The 23,334-nt window shown below is 40.2% G+C and overlaps 1 protein-coding gene across 1 annotated transcript in view; it reads right to left on the bottom strand.

Moving 5' to 3' along the window:
- Positions 1-22,925, bottom strand: part of kcnh5b (potassium voltage-gated channel, subfamily H (eag-related), member 5b) — a 191,046-nt gene extending 168,121 nt beyond the window's left edge. The window contains exons 1-4 of the mRNA XM_086274700.1: positions 22,748-22,925; positions 12,401-12,524; positions 9,492-9,598; positions 5,662-5,790 (exon numbers count right to left, since the gene is read on the bottom strand). Of these exons, the coding sequence (XP_086130826.1) occupies positions 5,662-5,790; positions 9,492-9,598; positions 12,401-12,524; positions 22,748-22,820 (433 nt within the window). The 5' untranslated portion in view covers positions 22,821-22,925. The remainder of the gene's footprint in view (positions 1-5,661; positions 5,791-9,491; positions 9,599-12,400; positions 12,525-22,747) is intronic.
- Positions 22,926-23,334: the final 409 nt, after the last annotated feature.

The raw sequence follows: 23,334 nt of genomic DNA, 5'->3' as shown, positions 1-23,334 counted from the left end.
ACAAATGTTAACAATATTGCTGCATAATGATAACCTTGGAAAAAGAACCCTAAATCCAAGCAATAATTTGGACATTTAGCCAAAATGGAAGTCCGATTGTTAAATGAGTTTTATGTGGCCATTGAAATGCCGTGAAGTTCACAGCACACAGTTTTTGTGCTGATGGAGATACCATAATCAGTCAGCAGAGTGTTGGCAAACGTTTCCCAGCCTCAGCACTCACCAACCCTGCTCTGTAAATTTACGTGGTCTGCCACTTCATGACTGAGCTGCTCTGGGTCTTCACCTTGCAGTAATGCCACTTCCAGCTGATCGTGGAATACAAGCAGACTTGTTACAAAGATGGCATTCAGTTACAGCACTGTGGTTGAATCAAGTGGACACAAATGTTTGTAAAAGCAGACTGCATGGTTAGGTGCTGTGATTTTATACACGCGTGTGTTCGGGACTGAAAACACCCAAATTCAAAGATTCAACAGTGTGGTCCTATGTTTTTTTTACATATAGTGTAGCTATTGAACAATTTGTTGTAATATATCAGTGCTTAGTAAGGTTCCTTGAGCTTTCCAAGTTGTAAAAAACTTGTGTGTGACAAGTTGTTCTCACCCAAAGATGGATTACAATTAACTAACTTGGATAGTGAGACAGAGTGACGAACCCGACCACACAGTTCGCACGTTTTGACCCCTTTTATTTAGCTGTTCGTGCCTTTAATACACGGTCGCAGCTTTTCAGCTGCCAGCCACACGCACAACCCCAACTCAGGTCCCGGTACATTTCTTTATAGGGGAGACGTAATTGGCTGACGGAGCTCCGGTGTGTCTCAGCCTCCCTTGCAGCTGAGCCCCAAGCCACACCCTGCCACAGATAGATTTCCAACAAATGAAATGAAATCTATGCATTTTTTAAACACAATGGAGAACAATTCAATTAAATGTCTTCCACATTCTCAAATATTGTATTCCTTAAAAAAAGGTCACCATTTAAAAAGACTTCCGTTCTTCTCAACAGAGCGGACTGTAATTTCCACAGCACAAAACCACTTTGAGTAAAGGTAACTGTTACTGGTCAAGCTAAATCAAACTATTGGTTTAAAAAAACTGAAGGATTACACTTAGTGCCTGAGGCACTTGTGTTCCTGCCACAGTACTCGTCACTCATTGTGATCAGCCGTCAGCCTGAAATGTTGTCTCGCCTGAGGCTGAGGTAACAGCACTTTGTGAAGCACTCACAGGTGCTGACAAAGCAAAGCAGTCAACACAGCCACTCTACCATAAAACAACAACAACACAGTGACCATTATTTTTTAATAGTTCTGCTTTCCTGTGTATTCTTTTTCCTCTTTTTTTTCTTACTGCTTCAGTCAGTGGAAGATACTGAGACGAATAAGCACCGGCCAGCTGGTTCACCTTGATAACCACAATCAGCCACGTGCAAAGAAAATTGTCTCGATCCAGATGTTTTAGGTTCGTGGGAGAAGCACCATTTAAAGCTCAGTTTAAGTGGAAACATGAAGGAAAGAATGCAAATCTCTTCTCACATGCAGAAACATCCAGGTTTTAGACCAATAAATGTGTATAAATGGTTTATTTTTAGGTGAAACGGGGACACGGTGTCAAGAAAGCACACAATGAATTTGAAATCCCCTGTTAGATTTTTACTGCAATATCTCCCACTCTGATGACGCTGACATGCTGTGGCATGCCGCGCTGTGGGAGCAGCCGGAGATGGAGCCCAGAGTGAATTTTAGTCTGCAGCACGAGCCAACTCCACCAACGCCTGCAGCAGCGAATCTCCCTTCCCTACAAACGGCCTCTCCCACCCCCCTTATCACCAGGCGGGCTAAACTGCTGAACCCAGTACGCCCCTGTGTGCTCTGTGGCACAGCAGGCAAAGGCTGCATCCTCTCTGTGGCTTCTAATGAGCTGTACTGTACTGAAATACACCACAGTGCACTAGCTGGTCTGAAGTTGGAGTATGCCAGTCAAACCACCACCTGCGAGGTGGAGCTTTGTTACCAAGGAGATTGTCTTTTAAAAGGTCAAACTATACGCACTTACATGCATGTCCAGAACAAGAAGCCATATCTTTAATAGTCCATTCCTTTTTAACAATATGTTTATTTTCATGTTGAAATGTCAGAAATTAAAAGATTAAAAGTATTAAATGCTAAACTGTTTTCTGCTCAAACCAACCCTGTTTACATTAGCTTGAACTTATATTAACTGTAAATAAATTTTAAGTAAATTAGTGTTGTGTTTTATACACACAAAGCATTGCTTTGACTTTTAATGAACTATGACTTTAAAAAACTTTTAATATACCATCCAAAACTGACAGACATGAAAATGCATTTTCTTTATTGGCAGTAAATATTCATCCACTTTATTATCAGGTACACTTGTTCAACTTGTTAACATAACTATATAGTCAGACAATCACCTGGCAGCAGGTCACGAGTGTCAGTTTGGGGAAGAAATATGACTTAAGTAACTCTGAATGTGGCATGGTTGTTTGTACCAGGCAGGCTGGTTTGAGAAACTGCTGATCGACTGAGATTTTCCTGCACAACCATCTGTGGGGTTAACATAGGATGGCGTACAGGAAAAGTGAAACTATCCAGTGCAGATCCAAAATGGATAAAGATCATAGATTCAGACCAGATCAGGCCCAGATCCATTTCAGATGAGGTAATTTCCCAGCTCTTCCCATTCAGGTGAATCAAGGCGGGCTTATTTTGTCTGTATTCCTGATTTTAACCCGTAAGAGCCCAGACCAATTTTTACTGTCAGGAAAGCTATGGGAGAGTCAGTGTTGAAACTTTAACAAGAACACCTGTGTGACCTTGGTTTCTCATGGGTTGAAATAGGTCATCTCGCCAAAGCTATAATGAAATATGTCAAATCTAGCTGATGTACAGTAGACAGCGCTATAAAAGCTTACACGTGTCTTACAAAACTTGGAAAGCTGCATTTTTTTTAGTTAAATGTGAAACAGTTACTACTGACTGTATGACAGCTATCAGCTATCAGTAAAGGCTGATCTTAGATCAGATTAAAAAAAGGTTAAACTGGGAAACAAAGCATAGTTTTTCTGTAAATCTCATTAAGCATTTTTATCCAGTAATGGAAGAAATAATTAAATCCTCTAACATTAAAAATCAGACTGTTACAGCACATCAGTACATTAAATGCTGATTGAATTTCATTTAAAAAAAAATGAAGTGGCCATAAACTGTTACATGTCTGATGTGTCAGTCAATGTTTTTATCTTCAGCTTCTGTCACCTACATTTTTCCTCTGTTAACTTGCTGAATAATTAGATGGAATCACAAACTGTGATGTCAAATTAAGATTGCAGCTTTAGCTAATGAAAACTCACGTTAGCTAAGATAAATGGTGACCATGGAGAGCACGAAAAATGTAAATATTTGTATGCAACTTTTTTTTTCTGTGTCTGATGATGACAGAGTGAACTAAACTTTCCCCTTTTTTATTTTTATTTTCTTAAATCAATATTCTGGGCCTTACTGGCACATGTTCATATTCAGCACTGGTACAATTTACCCATAATTATAACTTGTGTTATTACAGCTCCACAGACGAGGAGCTTTTTTCTCTACGCATGCATGTAGTTAACTCAAGATGATCATACTCAGAGTCTATTGGACTCACTCTGATCTTATGGCTAGACTCAGAGTTTGATGAACCTGCTTCCTGGAAAAAGGCCCTGATTGAATACTGTTACAGCATAACTGAGGGAACAACTCAGTAATTTGGTGCCACTGCTTTTTCAGATTCTACATAGCTTTGGGGTTATTAATATGTAACAACTGTAATGTTTGTGAGAATACTTTAATACAACATTTTTAGAGCTTCTCTACAGCACCATTACTGTACAAAAATACTTTAACTTGGATAAGCTAAGTACACTCATACTGCATAAAACTTGATGCCTCACTTTGTCAAAATGTTAAGCAAAGTTTGTCACACTGTCAGAGGCAGCAGCCACAGCTAAATCACAAAGATGTCAACACGCTAATGTGACGAATAGATCCACTAAGGCTTCGATCGTTCGATTGCTTTGATTCAGGCCATGTTTTTCATGTCGCTGAGAACACTTTAAATTAATTAATTAAAAGAAACACACATGAGAACAGTGAGGAAATCTTTGCAGCGAGGAGGCAGGAGTACATCAGTGCATGTGTGCGCACATGTTTACAGGTGCCTGTATATCAATGAAGGGGGAAGGGTGCATGATCCTTGTAAAAAGGGAAAACACACCAGAATGGCAGCACCAGAACTGACTCCCAAGGCGGGGAGCTGACACTGTACATCAGTCAGGGCACGGAGGATAACACCGGTACCCACTCCTCCAGTGACTCCTGACAGCATCAGAACCTTGTCAAACACAACCTGACAGCTTTGCAGGGAAACTGCAGAGAGACTTGACATGTTCCTTTTTTCACATTCAGCTTGGGATGAAAAACAAAAGAAAGGAAAAAGGTTTGTAGCAAGTACTAATCTTCTGAGACTTCTCAGCGTGAGAGAAAGGACAGAGGAGAGTTTGGTACGCAGAGTCAAAGGGAGCAGAAGGATGAGGTGGATGACAATTGAGACTAATTTGCTAATTGGAACTTGACACAAAGTGCATGCCAGACTAACAGAAATCACATTAACTTGGAGATAATAAGACAGATAAATTTTGCCTGACGATGGCACATACCGATAAGTCAACAGATCACCAACGATATCAGGCATTTCCTGAGGGTAATGTAAATTTGAGTATCCATTTTCACAGCCATCCACTGAGAAAAAAGAACAAGTGTCAACATCATAAGGGCCCCAGGGGGAAAAACCTCTAAAGCTGCAGTTTGAAGCAAAAGTGGTGGACCAGTCAGCCAACTGGTATTGGAATGCACTGTGCCAGCAAGGATAAAAAGAATAATGGGCATAATTACACAGAGAATGTAACGGAGGTAGCAATCAGTAACCAGAGAATATCAGAGAAAATTCAATGCAAGGCGAAGACGATGACTGAGCAAAACAGAAGAAGAGAGAGAAGGATGATAAACAAAACAGGTGTTCAAAGAAAAAGCTGCAAGAACGAGGAGGAAAAGCTAAGAAACTAGGATAAGGAAGAGAAAGTCAGTACCGTAAATGAAGGGCAAGAAAAGGTAGAGAATGATAAAGAAAAGTTAAAGATAAGGTGAAGGAAGTTTAGAGAAACATCAAGTAATAAAAGGAAAAGAATAAAGTGTAGGAGTGTACATATGCAGAAGGAGATGGAGAGAAAGGAAGAAAAAAGCTGTTGAAGGACAAGGATGAAGAAAGCTAATTACACGTCCGATCACAAGCCAAGTGGCGTTAGATTGCATTGGAGCATCCAGCCATGTATTAATTTCTTTTGCTCTCAGACATTTTGTCACATGTCATGCCCTGCACTGCTCTGCTGTTATTCTTCATAGTGTGTTGCTGTCTAATAAACCAGAAACACAACACAATCTTTTCAAGTGGTTCAGAGCACCAAGCTGATCATCATCTGCACTAGGGAGCGTCGGGTTTTCAAATCTGTCAAGACTTTGGGCCCTCCGTCGTCCTCCACACAAAACTTATCTTCAACAAAAGGAGAGAAACATTTGTGCAGTGTGAAAACACCCACCTTTAGTAGTTTCATCTTCGATGGGCTGCTTGAAGAGGGTAATGTCCTTAAAAGTGCAGAGGAACAGCACCACCTTGTCATTCTCATTCCTGATGGGAGCCACTTGCATGTAGAACCAAACAGGACTTCCTGCAACAAAACATCATCAAATCTTAGAGTACATATGTCCAAAGGGAGTCACTATAAAACAAAATAACAAATAGACCCAAGACAGTGTCACCATTGAGGATTTAACATCCATGATGCTCGAAATAACCTTACCAAATGTAATCTGAACAATCTCTTGTGGAATCCTTACTAGGTTTGAAACATTATACTTTTATGTTGCTTTACTAAAAGAATTTTTCAAACTACTTATCAATGCTTCCATTAGGGGTTTGTGTTAGAGTGTCCACAAACCTTTGACCACTTCTTTCAAAATGTGAAAAATATATGTTGGAACAATTTGTGGAACAATTTGTGGAAAAAAAATGTTTTATTACTGCACTAGCTTTTATGACATCTCTGCTGTCTTTGCAGAAAACAGATTAAAGTGATTTCACATCTAAATTGCTGCTCTGGGCTTGCTCAAACAATCAACAGAGGGCAGATATAAATATAATCTAGCCATTAATTATGCTCCATTATCAGGACCAAGCAACCACATTAAGACTCTCAGAAGACAATCTTTGTGCCACTGAGTCAAATGTGGTTGGTTTCATAAGTCTGTATCAGATATTAAAATAAATGTAAAAAAAAAAAATATATATATATATATATATATATATATATATATATATATATATATATATATATATATATATATATATGGTGGTAGCTAACCAACCGGACATAGTGGTGGTAGACAAACAGAAGAAGACGGCCGTAGTGATCGATGTAGCGGTTCCGAATGACAGCAATATCAGGAAGAAGGAACACGAGAAGCTGGAGAAATACCAAGGGCTCAGAGAAGAGCTCGAGAGGATGTGGAGGGTGAAGGTAACGGTGGTCCCCGTGGTAATCGGAGCACTAGGTGCGGTGACTCCCAAGATAGGCGAGTGGCTCCAGCAGATCCCGGGAATAACATCGGAGATCTCTGTCCAGAAGAGCGCAGTCCTGGGAACAGCTAAGATACTGCGCAGGACCCTCAAGCTCCCAGGCCTCTGGTAGAGGACCCGAGCTTGAAGGATAAACCGCCCGCAGGGGCGTGCTGGGTGTTTTTTTTATACACGTTTAAATCTATATGCCAATAATGGATTTTAGAGATATCTATCTTAATAAAGAAAACAACTGAATTACACACCAGTGTGTGATAACCATTATTTTTATATCTGGTTAAAGGGTATTTTTTTCAAAAAGTGCTTGCTCATAGGGGGTCGTCTGATTGTATATAAGCACCTTGAGATGAATGTTGTTGTAATTTGGTGCTATATAAATAAAATTTAATTTAATTTATTTTAAAAACACAAGTCAAATAAAAAGAAATATCATATTCTGCTTTCTTACTTTGAAATTTAAGCAATTTTGTGGCAATGAACATGCTAACTCATTAGTACAAAAGGCTGAGTTGAGTCCTGAACCAGCACTCACGTGGCACTTGGGTACTTTGTGAGAGTGGTAAACATGGCAATTGAACTAAGTGGATGTGTCAGAGGTCAAAGTGATATTCTTTCCGCTTTTAAGGGGGCAGTGGATGGCACCCTAAGGAAGCCAGTAGATAAAGAAGCAAAACAATTAATCTACGTGTACTAAGGAAAAGAAGAGAAAATACTTCACACATAAAGAATTCGCCTCATTCACGTATTACACAAACGCCTCTATGAGGGCCCTGCTCTCATAATTTGTCATCAAATTTGTGCCATGGTAAAAGTTTTTATTTCCTTCTCCATTCTGCACTCAAAGATGGACCATTTTGTAGTTCCAGCTTGTCAGTTGTCCTAACACGCTGATCTGGTACCTCTCAGGTTAACATTATAAGCACTGACAGGTAAAGTGAATGGCTCATGGCTCCTGTTAGTGGGTGGGATATCCGGTCTTTAAGTGTTGACATATGAACCCTGCTTCCGGGTCCAAACTACTCTGCGTTTATTAAGGTTGTTGTGTTTTTAACGTATTTTAATGCTTTGTATCTTGTTCTACTTAATCTGAAGAAGCCTCTAAAAAAAAGGCTGTAATCACTGTCCGCCTCTCTCAGTTTTTATTACCACTGTTCATTCTAAAGCTCAGTTTTTAAAACCTTGTTATGTGATTACAGCCCAGCACAGGCAGCAGTATATTAATGACTAACCTGGTATTGTGGATGGATTATCTCAGTTGTTCAGTTGTTTGGTCCATTTTCAGGATTCTGTCATACAATTGTGTTTGTCCCTAACCATCGGGAACCCTCACGTTAACTTTTATCAAGTGGAAAAAAGTTTTCACTGTGGTAATGTGTTTATAGTATGCTAACCCTAGCTGTGTAGCTAGCCACCATGTAGCACACCGTTACATACCAGCTAGCCCAACTTCAGTAGCCCTACAAACGTCACTACTGTTTAGTTTTCTGTCTTCATTTATGTCAGAAGTGATAACAGAGCTGTACGTTTTAATTTTTTCAGAAATCCCTCAGTCAGAACATGGTATGTTTAGATGGAAACTAGCGAGCTAACTCCCTGCTATCTTCTTACTCTGTTTAACTTCATAAAACCTGTTTTCATGGATGCCTGAATGTTAAACTTAATTGTTACACCTGGTAGAGCAGCCATACTGATCATTTTATTACAGATGACAGAATTTATACAGTTTTTAAACTCTCAGTGATGCTGCAGTGTTCGTTTGACTTTGGACCCGGACACAGCTCAGACTTAAAGACCTTATACAGATAAAGAGTCCATTTAGTCCTTAAAGTTAATGTGTTAGAAGAAGGAAAAAGAGGCAAGTGTAAGGATTTAAGCAACTTTCACAAGGACCTGTGACGGGCTCTGGGTTTTTCCTGCAGTGGATAGTATCTATCAAAAGAGGCCCACAGAAGAAACAGTGGTGAACCAGCAACAGGGTCATGGGCAGCCAAGTCTCATTCATATGTGTCGAGCGAAATCTGTTCCATGTGATCCAACAGATGAGCTATTTTAGCTCAAATTGCCAGTAAAGTTAAAGCTGGTTCTGATAGAAACATGTCAGAATCCACAGTACATCACAATTTGTTCTGTATGGGGCTGCATAGCCGCAGACCAGTCAGGGTGACCACGCTGACTAATATCCATGCCGAGAGCACCAACAGTGGCCATGTGAGCATCAGCATTGGAGAACGGAGGAATGGAAAAAGGTGATGATGAATCTTTTACATCGTGTGGAAAACCGGATACATCTGCGTCACTTACATGGGAAATACCTGGCACCAGGATGCACTATGGAAAGAAGTCAAGCTGGATGAGGCAAGGCAGGTGGTCATAATGTTATGCCCAGTTGGTATACGTTACTATTGTTCAAATACACAGTCAACAACACTGTGTTTACATTTTTAAATTCATTTTATCAAATTGTATCTGCCCTCCATTTATTGCCTTTATCTAACATGAGCAGTGATTTAAATCTCACATCCTTAAAGACATATAAATAAAAAAAAGTCTGTCAAGGACATGTAAAATAAAATAAAAATGAAAAGAACATGTTCATTAGAAATAATCGATTGATAGAATGTTAAAATCAGAATACAAAAACATAACTGAACTTAACATAACTCAACTGAATACACACTGATAGAAATGATGACAACAATGCAGACAGAAGGCTATCAGTAATGTATATGTGTTAAAAAATTACATAAAAGACATGATGAGACACATCAAGAAATAACTGAAGTGAACACTCACTGTTCTTTCTGTACAGCAGGATTTCAAAGCAGTTAGATTCATAATTGTCGAACGTCTGTCTGACTTTATCGATGGTCTTCTTGTCTGTCAGCTCTCCGTACATAAAACTGTGAAGGGAAATAAGCAATATGAGAAACTGCAACAATCAATCATCAGTCTTTCATGCCTCTGTATGATATTTCATATATGTTATTAATGGTACTGTCAATGTGTTATCTCACCATCAAAACTCCATTAATTCTTATGTTTGGTTCAATAGAATAAAGTGATGCAACGGCTAAAGGATAAATTGGGCTCACAGGGATGTCCCATAAAGGGAACATTTATACATTTCTCCTACTTTGTTTTCCAAGATCAAATTCCAGTTCCAGTTTGCACATCCACACACATTTGTACTTTTTAGAGTGGGCACAGATTCAGTCACTATTTTATCCATTATGCTGCCACAGTGCAGGTGACCATCGACCATTTGAAAATGAAATACCAGTTTAGACTTTCACTTGATCTTTCCTTGATACACAAACAAACTCAGTGACCAGATCCTGATCAGTTCATCCTTGAGTTCAGTAAATGCTTTTATGTTTTCTTCCAGCTTTGCCAAAGAACTTAAAATGAGGATTTTATTAAATTTCAACATCTTTTGGTTAGAAATGCAGAGTATAGCCATCCATTTTTTTAAATCCAAATCAGGGATGCAGGAGCCAACAGCAGCTATCATACAACAAGAGACAGGGTACACCCCGGACAGGTCTACCAAAGAAAGGCTAAAGCCCCACATGGAAAGACTACAGACTGGATTCAAACCTAGGACCATTACTGTAAGGCACCAGTGCTACCCACCACAGCACCATGATGTGAACACAGAAATTGGACGTTTTCAGAAAACTGGGATTTGACATCTAACCCCACCCTCTAACCTCTAATGGAATGGGCCAAAGTTGAATGTCGCCTTCTAGCAATGTCACCAGTGATGTCAGACATATTAGTAAGCAGAGTGGAAAATTCAACCTGGCCTTACTGCGAGCTGAAGACAGGCATAAGGAAAATTGTTCAGTGAAATGATGTGAAAAATCAAAAACAGCATTAGTTTAGGATTAGCTGTTGTCAGTGCCAGCCCACATCCTCCGCTGGCCTTTCTATCCATCCAATAAGTGAATCTGTGAATCAGTGTGGGCAGACTAAAGCTGCTTAATCTGCCCACAGTTCTTAAGTTAATTAATGTCATATCTTTCTTGTTCTGTATGGGGGTCTCCTGCTTTCACGGGCTTTGGCTTTCCACATTTGCATGTTGAATTACTGGGAAATCCAGCAATACACGTGTAGTGGTGTGGTGATCGGCCTATGGGACCAGTCTAAGACACGAGTCCTTTGTAGGTTGGCTGATAAAAATCCAAAAGCAAAACACTGCAATTTGTATAGCATAATGTTTCATCTTCAATTCGCAGCTGAAGAGGTCTACCTTCACTTTTTATGAAATTGTTTTGTTTTTTCCTTGACTTACTGCTATTAGGATTTTATGTGAAATGTCAGCACATCTGCACCACTGTTACCGATTCATACCTTTTGTACCACAGTTAAAAGACTAAAAAGAAAAAGAAATGTCTCTGGACCCCATTAACAGGCTGCTGTCTTCCATCAGTTTGGCAGCAGCCTGTAAGTTTAAGCTCTCAGTGGCCTCTTCAATCCTCTCAGTGTCACGACTGAGCGCATTGTCAGTCTCAGTGTCCTCTTCAGCCCAGAGCAGCAGGAAGCACAGGGATAAATCCGTGTCTCTGTTCTCACTCAGCTCAGTGTCCGAATGGAGTCTTTTTAGCTGCAGGCTAGTCAAGGCCGACCCCACCCCCACCCACGCCACACACACACACACACACACCACCCTCCAGTCACATCTGAGAGCAGCCTGAGGAAAGGGAGTCAAATTTTAAAACATCTTGACTGACAGGCGAGCAGGGCACCGTCCTCGAGGTGGACCGGGAAGAGCTCCCCTGACAGCTCCAGACTGGATTCATTTCAGACACTCACTGAGTGGTGTGCCATCCTCTCTCTACTTCCTCTCTTTCAAAACAAGAGTTTTTCTTTTGGCTAGAGGAGGACAGAATTAGGGAGGTGCAAAACAACTGACACTTTGAAACCTTTTCTTTGTTTGTGTGTATCTTTGCAGGCTAAATAGAGAACTTTGAAAGTGACAGGGTTTGAGCTGTGAATCATGGCTAGTCTGGTGTGGTTATAAATACAATAGTGTTGAAAAAAATATATAAATATATATTGGTTTTTTATGAGTCCCACTCTTCACTGAAGAATAAACCATTAAAAATGCATAAACCCGGGAGCTAAATAAGACATATGAGTCTACTAGAAATTCAGCAAAGGACTGTATGCAAATGTGAAGATGAAATTTAATGCATATATACCTAAACTGGGATTGGATTATTGCTCCATTACCACGCTATAACTAATAATGCTGTTACACAACAATACGTGCATATTTGCAGTCTTTAAAATGAACCTATTCTTATTTCCACCTTTTTTCTTCTTGGACTCAAAGACAGTAGCTCTGCATAATTCAGAGTTCAAAATAGTTGATCTCATGCTGGACCTTGATGCACCCCTCAATCAACCCACTGTCTTAAGCTGTGTTTTAGCCAACTTTCTTCTGATTGGCTGTTCCTTCCAGATGTTAGGCTCAAACAACAAGCAGGCAGGTCGACTTTGGTCGCAGCCAATCACATACAAGTAAACTGCTCTGACTGCAGTTTACTAAGTTTTTCAGTTTATTACCTGAACTTTCAGATATTTTTAATTTGAACATCCTTCAGTGCAACAGTAAATATATGCCAGAAAACAAATAAAAACATATCAGGTCCACTTCAAATGTCTGGTAATGATACAAAATCTAATTTGACTTGTACCTGCATGTGCTGCTCTTCTGCATGACCTCGGCTCTGTGGAAGCCAGACAGCTTGCAGAATCCGTCATTACTGTAAACTATGGGCCACTCCACGATCTGGGCGTTTCCCAGGAGAAAGCTGGTCTCTGACAGACAGACAGGAAAGACAGAACATCAGCTCCAGACAGCATCAAATATAAATAACAGATAAAAGGCTACAAAGCTTCTTAGCCTCTGAGGAGGACTGGATAAAGATGTGTTAGACTGGCCGTGTCAGTTTTAGTTTTGCTTTTCATGAAGCCAACATGTTGTTCTGTTTGTAGTCTTAGTGGGAAGAGATTAAAGGAGAGTCTCTGGTTTGAGGACCTCAGAATTTCAGAGGATGTATACTTTAATTGATCTTTGAAAACTGATTGTAAAGGTTCATTAAGCTTTGCTTTAAATATACTATATTATTATACTAGTAATGAACCTTTTGTTTAGCCAAACCACAAAAAAGTGATTCGACTTTAAACCGATTTGTTAGAGCTCTTGTTGCAAAGCTATTAAACCAGAGGAAATGGTTTGACCATCAATAAAGCTAAAAGCAGGTTTAGAGGGTGTTTTACACTAAAAAGACTAACTCTGAAACAACTTCTCACAGCGGAGGGGACATGCTGCACTGGTAACATGAGGAGGAACGATTACAGCAAGCAAGAACTCTGTGAGCCAGCATGCAGTAAGACAGACTTCAAAAACTCTGAACTTAAAAGCTGCAGCCGTATGTGTGCCCTATGGAATAAGGAACTGAGTAAGGCTTACTTCAAGACAGTCAGCCTGAATCAAATCAACACTGGTTAGGCTACTCAATGACCTTAATGTGCTTCTGGTGCCTGAGCAAAATGTTTTGGGTCATTGCCATGCTGGAAGCTCCATGATCCATCTTCAGTGTCTCGTCCATGATTTTAAGGGGTAAATCGACTGATTCTTATATAGTGCTTTTCTACTCCCCCTGAGCACTCAAAGCTATAACATGCACATTCACCCAATCACACCCATTCACACAAGCACATCCTTCAATGTTTACTATCTAATATTCACGCTCATTCATACTCCGATGGATGTATCGAAGAGAACTTGGGGTTAGTATCTTGCCCGAGGATGCTTGGCATGCCTGGGATCGGCAGGGATCGAAGCACTAACCTTCCGATCAGTAGATGATCTGCTCTACCTCCCGAGCTACAGCCACTCCTTAATACTGTGAAGTCATCCTGTACCCTTAACAGAAAAACAACCCTAAAGCATAATGTTTCCACCTCCATGCTTGACTGTGAGGATGATGTTCTTTGGGTCATCCTCAGCATTTCTCTTCCTCCAAACATGGCGATTCGAGCTTAATTTTGGTTCTTCTTTGACCACGACACTTTCTCCTAAGCCTTCTCCAACTCATTTAGATGTTTACTGTCAAACCTAAGATGGGGCTGCAAAATTTGAGTCCATTATAATGCAGTGTGTTACCAGTGCAGTTCTTGGTTACTGTGGTTGTCTTCAGATCGTTAACAAGCTCCTCTTGTGTAGCTTTGGGCTGATCCACCACCTGTTTTATGAGCCTCCTCAACCCTTGAGACTTGATGGAGCTGGATGGAGATGCACAGAGCTCCAGACTGAAGGCGACTGAAGTTCATTTCCTCTGTTTCCAAATAACTGAACCAAAAGTTGTCACCTTCTCACCAAGCTTCCTGTTTGCCTTTTGATGGTTTTGTAGGCATCAAATACTTATTTCTCTTAAACACTGTAACATTGTATTATAAATAATTCCCTGCCTGTACAATGGCTAACACTGAGCAGTGCTGATTTTCTAACACTGGAATATTTCTAACATTTTGAGTTATTTTCCAGTGTTAGAAAATCAGCACTGCTCAGTGTTAGTCTTTGTTAATCTTCAAAACTGACTAGGTTACTTTTAAACATATAACACTGTCAAAAGTGTTAATTTAACACTCAACAGTGTTGTATTTAACACTCAGAGGTGTGGACCCATATAGACACTCTCTAGTGTTAATTTAACACTGGAGATTTTGCTGTGTACAGTGTACCATGTAGGGCTTGCGCCATATCATACCGTTCACGGTAATACCGGTATAATGTTAGGATATAATATATATAAATATAAAGATATAATGTTACTGACCTCGAACTGATTTTATGTGGTACACGGCGCTCAAAAATCTGTCAAAAAATGTTTTACTACGAAGCTACGAACCTGCACCGCTTGATGGATTGTCGGAGCATTACGGCTATTGTAGGCAGGAGCCTCGCGGAGTGATACGTACTGTGCTTCAACATAATATTACCCTATTGTGTGTGTATAATCTAGGTTTTGTGGAAATTATACATGGCTGAAGATATGTCGGCCAATTTCCACTGGAAATGCCTTTTAGTTAAACTTTCAGCAAGGAATTTGCATTTGCACTGTTAAATTTTTATATAACTTTAATGCACATAAAAAACAGCTGCTTGTTTAAGTGAAAATATATTGATGGGTTGTGGATGTGGAGTTGTAAAGTATTTTGTCTCGCGTCATTTATATCGTCAGTTATATCGTTATCGTAAATTTTAAAATATTATATCGTGATAAATATTTTTAGCCATATTGCCCTGCCCTAATACCATGTATAGTATGCTATATATTTTGTTAGTGTTTATTACTGTTTTCATTTTATTCATTGTTTAGCTTATCAGGTAGAAAAACACATCTGCATCATGAATATTTGGTCGAACTTTATGGATACAAAAATCACCTGAACCTGATTCTTCAAGTCAGTTTTACTTATAAGGACAAAATAAATAATGGACATGACCTTATGAACAAGAATGAACACAAATTCCCCCAGACATGCAATCTATAAGAATGAGTGAGAAAATCATAAACCTCCCCAACCCTCTTGTTCAACCTGAATGAGTTACCCAGCAGCTACAGTCTGGCAAAAATGAGACTGCAGAAACATCAGGGCAGAGGAAAAATACCACCAGCAGCTTCTTGCCCTTTCTCCTTTCCCTTTTTAACCACACAGACATTAATAATTCATTTGATATATTCTGCATGGTGATAGCTTGGTCACTGAGGAGAACAATGCAGAAGGTTTTGACTGTTTAACAATTAGCTGTACAAATCTCATGCACATCATAATGCTGCTAAAGTTTAACAGATGTGAGCAGTCCCAATGACATATTCAATTTTTTGTACATAAATTATCTGGAGTATATTAAAACACACACACATTGGGTTTCAGGATTAGCGAGGTTCAGTTTTTTACTCTTAATGTATTTGAGGTGTAGCGCCTGTGCTCCAATGACCAGTAAAAAAGGCTACACTTGTGAAAAGACTAAGTCCTGCATTTCAATACAATCAAAGCTAAAAATGATAAATGACTCTTTATCAGGAGCAACTATGACTAAAGAAATATGGAGGACGGGTATTGTTTGTGTACAACAATGAAATAAAACAAAACACATTATTCCTTTACTTGAAATTAAAACAGCCCATGAGAAAGATTTACTTACTTGATGGCTCTGGCCCCACTGTGCCTTTGATTCCCTCCTTGTGCCTAACCCAACAAATTATCACTGCTCATGAGTTATGCATCAACCTATCACACTAAACACAGCCCAATCAGCAGCACTGCAGGGTAGGCCAAAACTTTGTTTAATTCCTTAGAGTCTTTTCAAAGTAAAAGCCATCTAGTGCATCAACTTTTACCATCTTGTTTTTGGAAAAGCTGGAAACAGCCATGACTGCTCTTCATGCTATGAAATACCCAGATATTGCTGAACCATTTAATAATATATATAACTGATAGCCAAACTCAGAGAAATAACACCCTAATCATAATGGGCCAAGATGATCTTTTAAGGGTTTTTTTTTTTTTTTGGCATGTTTGCATGGGCAGCACGGTGGCACGGTGGTTAGCACTGTTGCCTCACAGCAAGAAGGTCCTGAGTTCAATTCCAACACCAGGCCGGGGTCTTTCTGTGTGGAGTTTGCATGTTCTCCCCGTGTTTGCGTGGGTTCACTCCGGCTTCCTCCCACCGTCCAAAGACATGCAGCTTGTGGGGATAGGTTAATTGGATAATCCAAATTGCCACTAGGTGTGAATGTGCGAGTGAATGTGAGTGCGAATGGTTGTCTGTCCCTATGTGTTAGCCCTGCGACAGACTGGCGACCTGTCCAGGGTGTACCCCGCCTTTCGCCCTATGACAGCTGGGATAGGCTCCAGCGCCCCCCGCGACCCTGAAAAAGGATAAGCGGAAGCGAATGGATGGATGGATGGATGTTTGCATTTATTAAATAGTAAAGCAGTGAAAATGGACAGAAAAGGGGGAGAGAGAGAGAGAAGAGGGAAGACATGCTACAAAGGTCCATGGGTTACTTGAAGCCAAGCTGCTGCACTCTGGCCACGAGGTTGTCTGCTCACCCGCTGAGCTAAAGAGGCAGCTGAGCTTTTAAAGTAAATAACCTTTTCATTGTTAAGCCGTGCACAACACATCTCCCAAACTCTCCTGTCGCTGTCTGTTTTATACACCTAAACATCCTCAAGCTGACAGTCAGCTGCTGCATAAGGAAATCCCAAAAGACTTCAGCTAAATCTATCCGATCTCTCCGATGTTTGCATCTCCTCGAAATCACAACAAAACACACGAGCAAGAAAATAGTAACAACTGTTTCATTTTCAAGGCTCTTTCCATTAAAAAGTAGGTGATTACAGCAAATAACAATATCATAATGTTAACAAAGTAAATAAAGGTTCACTGTAATAGTAACTAATTATATAAAGTATATTTAAGGGCTGCATGGTGGTGCAGTGATTAACACTGTTGCCTCACAGCATACACCTCCTTTTCCACCATCAGGCCGGTCTTTCTGTGTGGAGCATGTTCAACCCGTGTTTGCGTTCTCTCCAGGTACTCCAGCTTCCTCCCACAGCCCAGAGACATGCAGTTAGTGGGGTTAGATTAAATGATGTTTCTAGGTGCCCGAATGGTTGTCTCTATGTGAGGCTAACGGTCTCTTGCCTCTCACCCTAAGACAGCGCTCCCATACCCCCGGGCCACAGACCTGTACTGGTCCGTGAGTTGTTTGGTACCTGGCCGCGAGAGATAAGGCTCGGGTGTGAAATTTATGGTTTTCAGGGTTTTTATCATTAACTCTGTCGTTTCCCGTGTTGTAGTTGTGTGTCTTATTTTGAAAGAAATATTTACGCATTACCATAGCGACCAGAGAGCATTAAAGGAGGACGTTGCTCTCAATGTTGTTGGCGCATTTCAGGAGGACGCTGCTAATAAATTTACACAATTACACAGTGAATTCACATTTATTATTATATTTACAAAAGACCACAGTTTTTGTCTTGGTTGTATCATTTTATTTTGTTGTATTTGTCCGCGACACCTGAAAGGCCGGTCCGTGCAAACATTGTCTGACAATAAACTGGTCTGTGGCGCAAAAAAGGTTGGGGACCGCTGATTTAAGACAGCTGGGATAGGCTCCAACCCCAATGTGGGCCTGAATTGAATAAGCGGAAGAGAATGGATATTTATGAAGCTAACTCATTGGTTAACATGTCTGAGAAGTCAAAAAACAGACAGCAGTATTTGGAATGAACATGCAAAAGCAGTGATGTCCCTTATCACCTGCCAGGAATATTGTCCTGGTAACTCAGAGAGACTTCTCTCTTCCAAAATAAAAACAGTTGGCTGGTAAAAGGCTGGATTTTAGGATGAAAAGATACTGTAGCAGCCAATCAAATAAGACTGCATGTATGCACAAAAAGCAGCATTTCCACCTGTTCTACATTTACAGCATTGAGGAAAACTCTGTGAAACAGCATTTAAGCTCTGGAAAGACAATAAAATTTCTGCAGTGAGACACGAGCGGATGAGTTGTTGAAGGTGTGTCAGCAGCTCTTTCAGCCATTTACAGACTGATGAGTAAAACCCTCAAGCAGCACACTCTATTGATTTCACCAGTCAGCCATCTAATGATAAAAAAAAAGCGATCATAAAAACGTTCTTGCTGTAGTCAGGGGAAAACCTCTATCACTGCATTGGCCTGCCAGCACTGACTGGGTGATATTTGATTTTTAACAATTGTATATTTTTTAAAAACTCATCAGCTGAACGCCTTGCAATGATCATGTGACCACAGATATACTGGAAAAGCATATAGATGGCATTTGAAAGTGTGCGAGTATATTCAAAGGGGAACGGTGACCTTTTATAATATTAACTGTCTTCATGAAGCCGTAACAGCAGGCTGACAGTCAAAGTATCACCTGGGGCTGGTTTTCAGTGACTTTGTTTTAAAATGATATTCTCACTGATTTTATGTCTCCACTGACACGTTTTTCTTTCCTGCTACAAGAAGAGAAGTTTTTTTCTTTTAACAGCCCCTCCTGTTATGAGAAAGCGCTTCTACAACATGAAAAATGAGGAGTGGAAGGCCATATCCAAACAGGACATGGCTTGTAAAAACACCTTGAATTTTGTTTTTGTGGTTGTGGAAGCATCACGGATAATATTTTTAAACTTCACTGTAACTATTTTTTTTCCTGGATTCAATGGAAAAGAAAATCCAAGTACTGTATAGAGTGGGTTCTTTAGAGCTCAGCAGGGATATTATTTGTGTGAAATAAAACCTTTGAATCAATGTCCCACAACACCAGATTAGCTGGAAATTTCCATCAATCCACTTCCACGTAGTGGAGCCTGTCCCTGCTCCATAGGGCAAGAGGTGGGATTATACAGAGAGACAGACCATTCACACCTACGTCCAACTTAGAACCACCAATTAACCCCACAAACTGCGTGTCTTTGGACTGTGGGAGAAAACCAGAGTACCCAGAGAGAACATTCAAACACCCTACAGAAAATGGAAATGTGGTATGTGGTTTCAGGAAAACTGAAGATTTTTAAATGCACAAAGCAAAAACAAACAATTTGCTTCTAGGAGGACTTTTGGTGTAAGTTCACTTATAATCAGCTCAGCAAAGCATAACCTCAAATCTTATTCAGAGTTCAGCGAACTGATGAAAACTAAGCCAAGTCTTACACGAGTCTCAGATGTCTGCACTAACAATCTAGTAAATGAACAACTGAAAAAACTTATGGGTTGCCAATACATCTGAGACTTTCACCTGGTCTTGTCCACCTTCCACCATCTCCACTGAGCCTAATATGATGTGTTCTCTGGCACCACCCACAGGAGAACATCTCCAGATTTTTCATTCACCCAAAAGTTTAGTTTGAAACAGGCATTTGATTAAAATAACTTTTTTATTTAATTTAGTGCAAAATGCTTCAGGCTCACGTGCTGATGGAGCTGAAAAATGATCCCCCAAAAAATCCGCAGAGCATCATGGGTAAGGGGTGAGATGGACAGAAGAGTCCGGAACAAGATCAGCCTCATCTGTTCTCTGCATCACTTTCCAAACAATTACTTAACAGATTTTTCAGCACTAAAGGGAACGGGAGTTACTTAATTTATCACCTTCTCGTTTTAAGCCTGAAACCTGATGACTGCAGCCTCCTGTGGGCTCTTTAAAATTAAAGTGCTGACTAAGACTTAATGCCACACACACAAAAAACACATTGAATCATCTTGACCTTTTCCCACTCTCCTCTTTCATCCCAGCCAAGTTGTTAGCTGGACTGTGGTATCTGCCCAGTATGGCTGCCTGAAGGCAGATACCACGGGAGCACCTGAAGAAAAACTAAAGCCATCGTGGGACTTTATTAAAACCCACTTTTAACAGATTATTCCAAAGTTAACAGCTCTGATTTAATTTTCAGAGAACTGTGTGACAGGCTATGAAACCTGTTACTGTTTAATTTTTATTAAAGCCGAATGAAAGAAATAATACATTTAAAGTCTTTTGTTTTTTTTAATCTGTTGTGCTGTAAGAGCTCATCCTACCAACACATTCCAATGTCCTTAAAAATGACAGGAGCTGCTTAGCAGTACTCAACTTCCAGCTGGAAATACAACCCCAACTCCAAAAAACTAGGATGCTTTTTAAAATATAAAACAAAACAGAATGCTGTGATTTGCATATCTTGTACTGACTGGGTAGGCAGAGAGCTCAGGCCGGAAAGGATGAGCAGCAGGTTAGAGCGATTGAAGATAGAGAGGGAAATGTACTAATGAGTGAAGTGTGTGTCCTGAGAAAATGTTAGGAGTGTTTTGAGGAGCTGATGAATGAAGTAAATGAGATAGAGACAAAGGTGGATGGAGGAAAGTTAACGAATAAGGAAGTGAAGAGGAACAATAAGGAGGAATCGATGGCAGCTATGAAGAGTAGAGGTTGGGCAATAAAGTTAGAGAGGCAAAACTGAGATGGTTTGGACATGTGCAGAGGAGGGATAGTGGATATGCATGAGCAAACAAAGAAGACTTCAGCGACGTTTCATAGATTTAGTGAAACAGAACATGCAGAGGGCTGGAAAAGTAAAACAAACTGCTAAAGGAACTTTTGTTAACTGGTCAGTACCATGATTGGATATAAAATTAGCATCTTAGGGAGGGAGAGTTTCTCAGAAGTGATGATGGGCAGAGGTTCACCTCAATCTGCAAAAAAACAATGTCTATAAACTGTAGAACGGAATTGAAAGAGATGCTGTCGGAAATCACAGCATCATTTTCTAGAAATCGTTGTCTGTGAGCAGAGTTCACCATGCCAGCCACAAATCCAGGTTGCAAAGAAGAAGCCATGATCCATTTTTTGGAATTGGGGTTGTATACCCATCATTACTCACTGAAGTTCTACATAAACACACTTCGGCTGCTGTCATCATTTAAATGTAAGTTTACATTTGTAAATGTAAAACGTAAATTTGAATTTTGCTATTTTTTTGGCTCTCCTTGTGCCCTTGATGGAAGAGTGATTGGCGTGTTTTCAGGCTTTTATCCTGGGACAGAACATTTTGGCACTGGTGAAGTTGTCAGTGTTACCAATGACCACGCTCACTTCTATAGGGCACATAAACACCAAATCTGAAAGTGATGTGAGCCAGGTGCTGTGAATTTTGCAGTCACTAACCTCCGTTCAGTTGAATAGTTATGGGAGATTTTGGATTTATGTGACAGCACTCTCCTCCACTATAATTAAAATATCAAATATCAAATGAATATGGTTTTGGAAAAAAATATTCCAGCACTCCAGCAGAGCATCAGAGACTTGGACAATCAATGCCAAGGTGCACTGAAACAGTCGGTGATGGATTTTGTTCAATCCTGAGGTATGGAGGAGCTGACAGGCCAGAGAACAATGTACAACATCAACATCTTTTGCTACTCACATCATCCCAGACAGTTTCATTTGTGATTTCTTAAACAGAAGAAAAAAAAACGAAATAACACGAGAGAAACTACAACAAATTTTTTTTTTGACTAAGGGCAAGCGACAGAAACACCTTTCCGGAACCATCTTTTTGACCTCAATACCACCACACAGCCTGAACCTCCTCAGTTCACAAGTCATTCCGGCCAATTACCCGGCAGACGTTTTTGGGAAGATAAAGGAAAGCAATCAATCTAATAGAGACGAGAGCGCGTTTTCAGGCCGGTGCCAAGACAAGGCGCAGTTTACGAGAAAGATAGCTTTTTTCCCTCTCGTGCAGAAACAACACAAAAAAGCAGTCAACAGTGATGCAGAGTAATACCTAGCAATTCAAGGAAAGGGGGGCACGTTTTTATTATTTAACCAGGCAGATCGTTCATTCCGTCTAACTAAACCTAACGCAGATACAGCATTACATGACGGAGCATGCTATAAAAAATTCAAACCACTGTGTAGTCCTTTCAGTCTGTTCCCGTGTAATAATAATAATAATAATAATAATAATAATAATAATAATAATAATAACTTCAGTTTATGACAAAAAAACTTTATTTAAAAAAAACTGGCGACATAATGGCCTCGCATAAACTCAATAATTTAACATGAAAAGTTAAAGGCGATGCGTAAACTGTAACTGTTGAGGGACCTTAACGCAAACAAAATCCAATGTGATTGGAAAATATTCTCATTTCTGAAATCAGCTTCTTTTTTATCTCTTGCTTGGGTTTGACGGGCATCAGCTGATGAATAATATTGGGTTCACGTTGCCTCACACGGGGAGCAAACAAATAAATGCAGGTATAAAGTGACTTTATGTGATTATATCCTCCAAACCTCCCTCGTTGCACTGATATAAAACACACACACACACACACACACACACACACACACACACACACACACACACACACACACTGTTTTCCATCAAAGTCCTGGTCCAAGCGATCTGGTAAAACCAAACCCAAAGCAAGCTTCGCTCCTACGCGTGGACTCACCACTTGAACGCCGGACTATGTTCTCCAGAAAAGTGTTTTGCGGTGCCACAAGCCCTCTCTTTCCCCCGGGCATCCTGCTGCGGGCGGACGGAGCTGGTGTCTGTGGCGGTGTGTCTGCTGCTGGAATGTCGGTACTGACGCTGGCTCTCAGTCGGACCGATGGGGAAGCTCATTGTAACCGTGCGCTCTGGATGCTCGGTGCGCACTGAGCCACAGCAGCGGCGCTACATCCCGCTGCCTGCACGGAGCTCCAGGACGCATGCGTGTCGGCTGCCGAGTGCTCGCTCTTCAAAATAACGATGTACTGTAATGTTTGTGTAATAAATGCTGTTTACTGGCTAATATTTAGCAATAAGTGGAACCTTTATATATTTATCACACATTCGGTTTGCATCGTTAGTAACGCAGATGGCAATATCAGACTAGTTATGTTTTTCATTTGCATTTTGATGAGATTTTCTAAACAATTTACATAACTGCTCAATAGCGCATTAGAATTAAAATTATTTGGCACTAGAACTGCAGCTTATTTATTTCTTATTGTTCTGATTAGGGTTAATCTGCCAAGTGTTTTCCTCTGTTGACTA

This window comes from Aulonocara sp. 'chitande type north' Nkhata Bay, linkage group LG19 (genome assembly GCF_057382095.1).
Source record: "Aulonocara sp. 'chitande type north' Nkhata Bay isolate Kocher_YH1m ecotype deep benthic linkage group LG19, A_spYH_male_GT1.1, whole genome shotgun sequence".
Lineage (NCBI taxonomy): Eukaryota > Metazoa > Chordata > Actinopteri > Cichliformes > Cichlidae > Aulonocara > Aulonocara sp. 'chitande type north' Nkhata Bay.
This window is presented reverse-complemented; position numbering and strand designations above follow the sequence as displayed.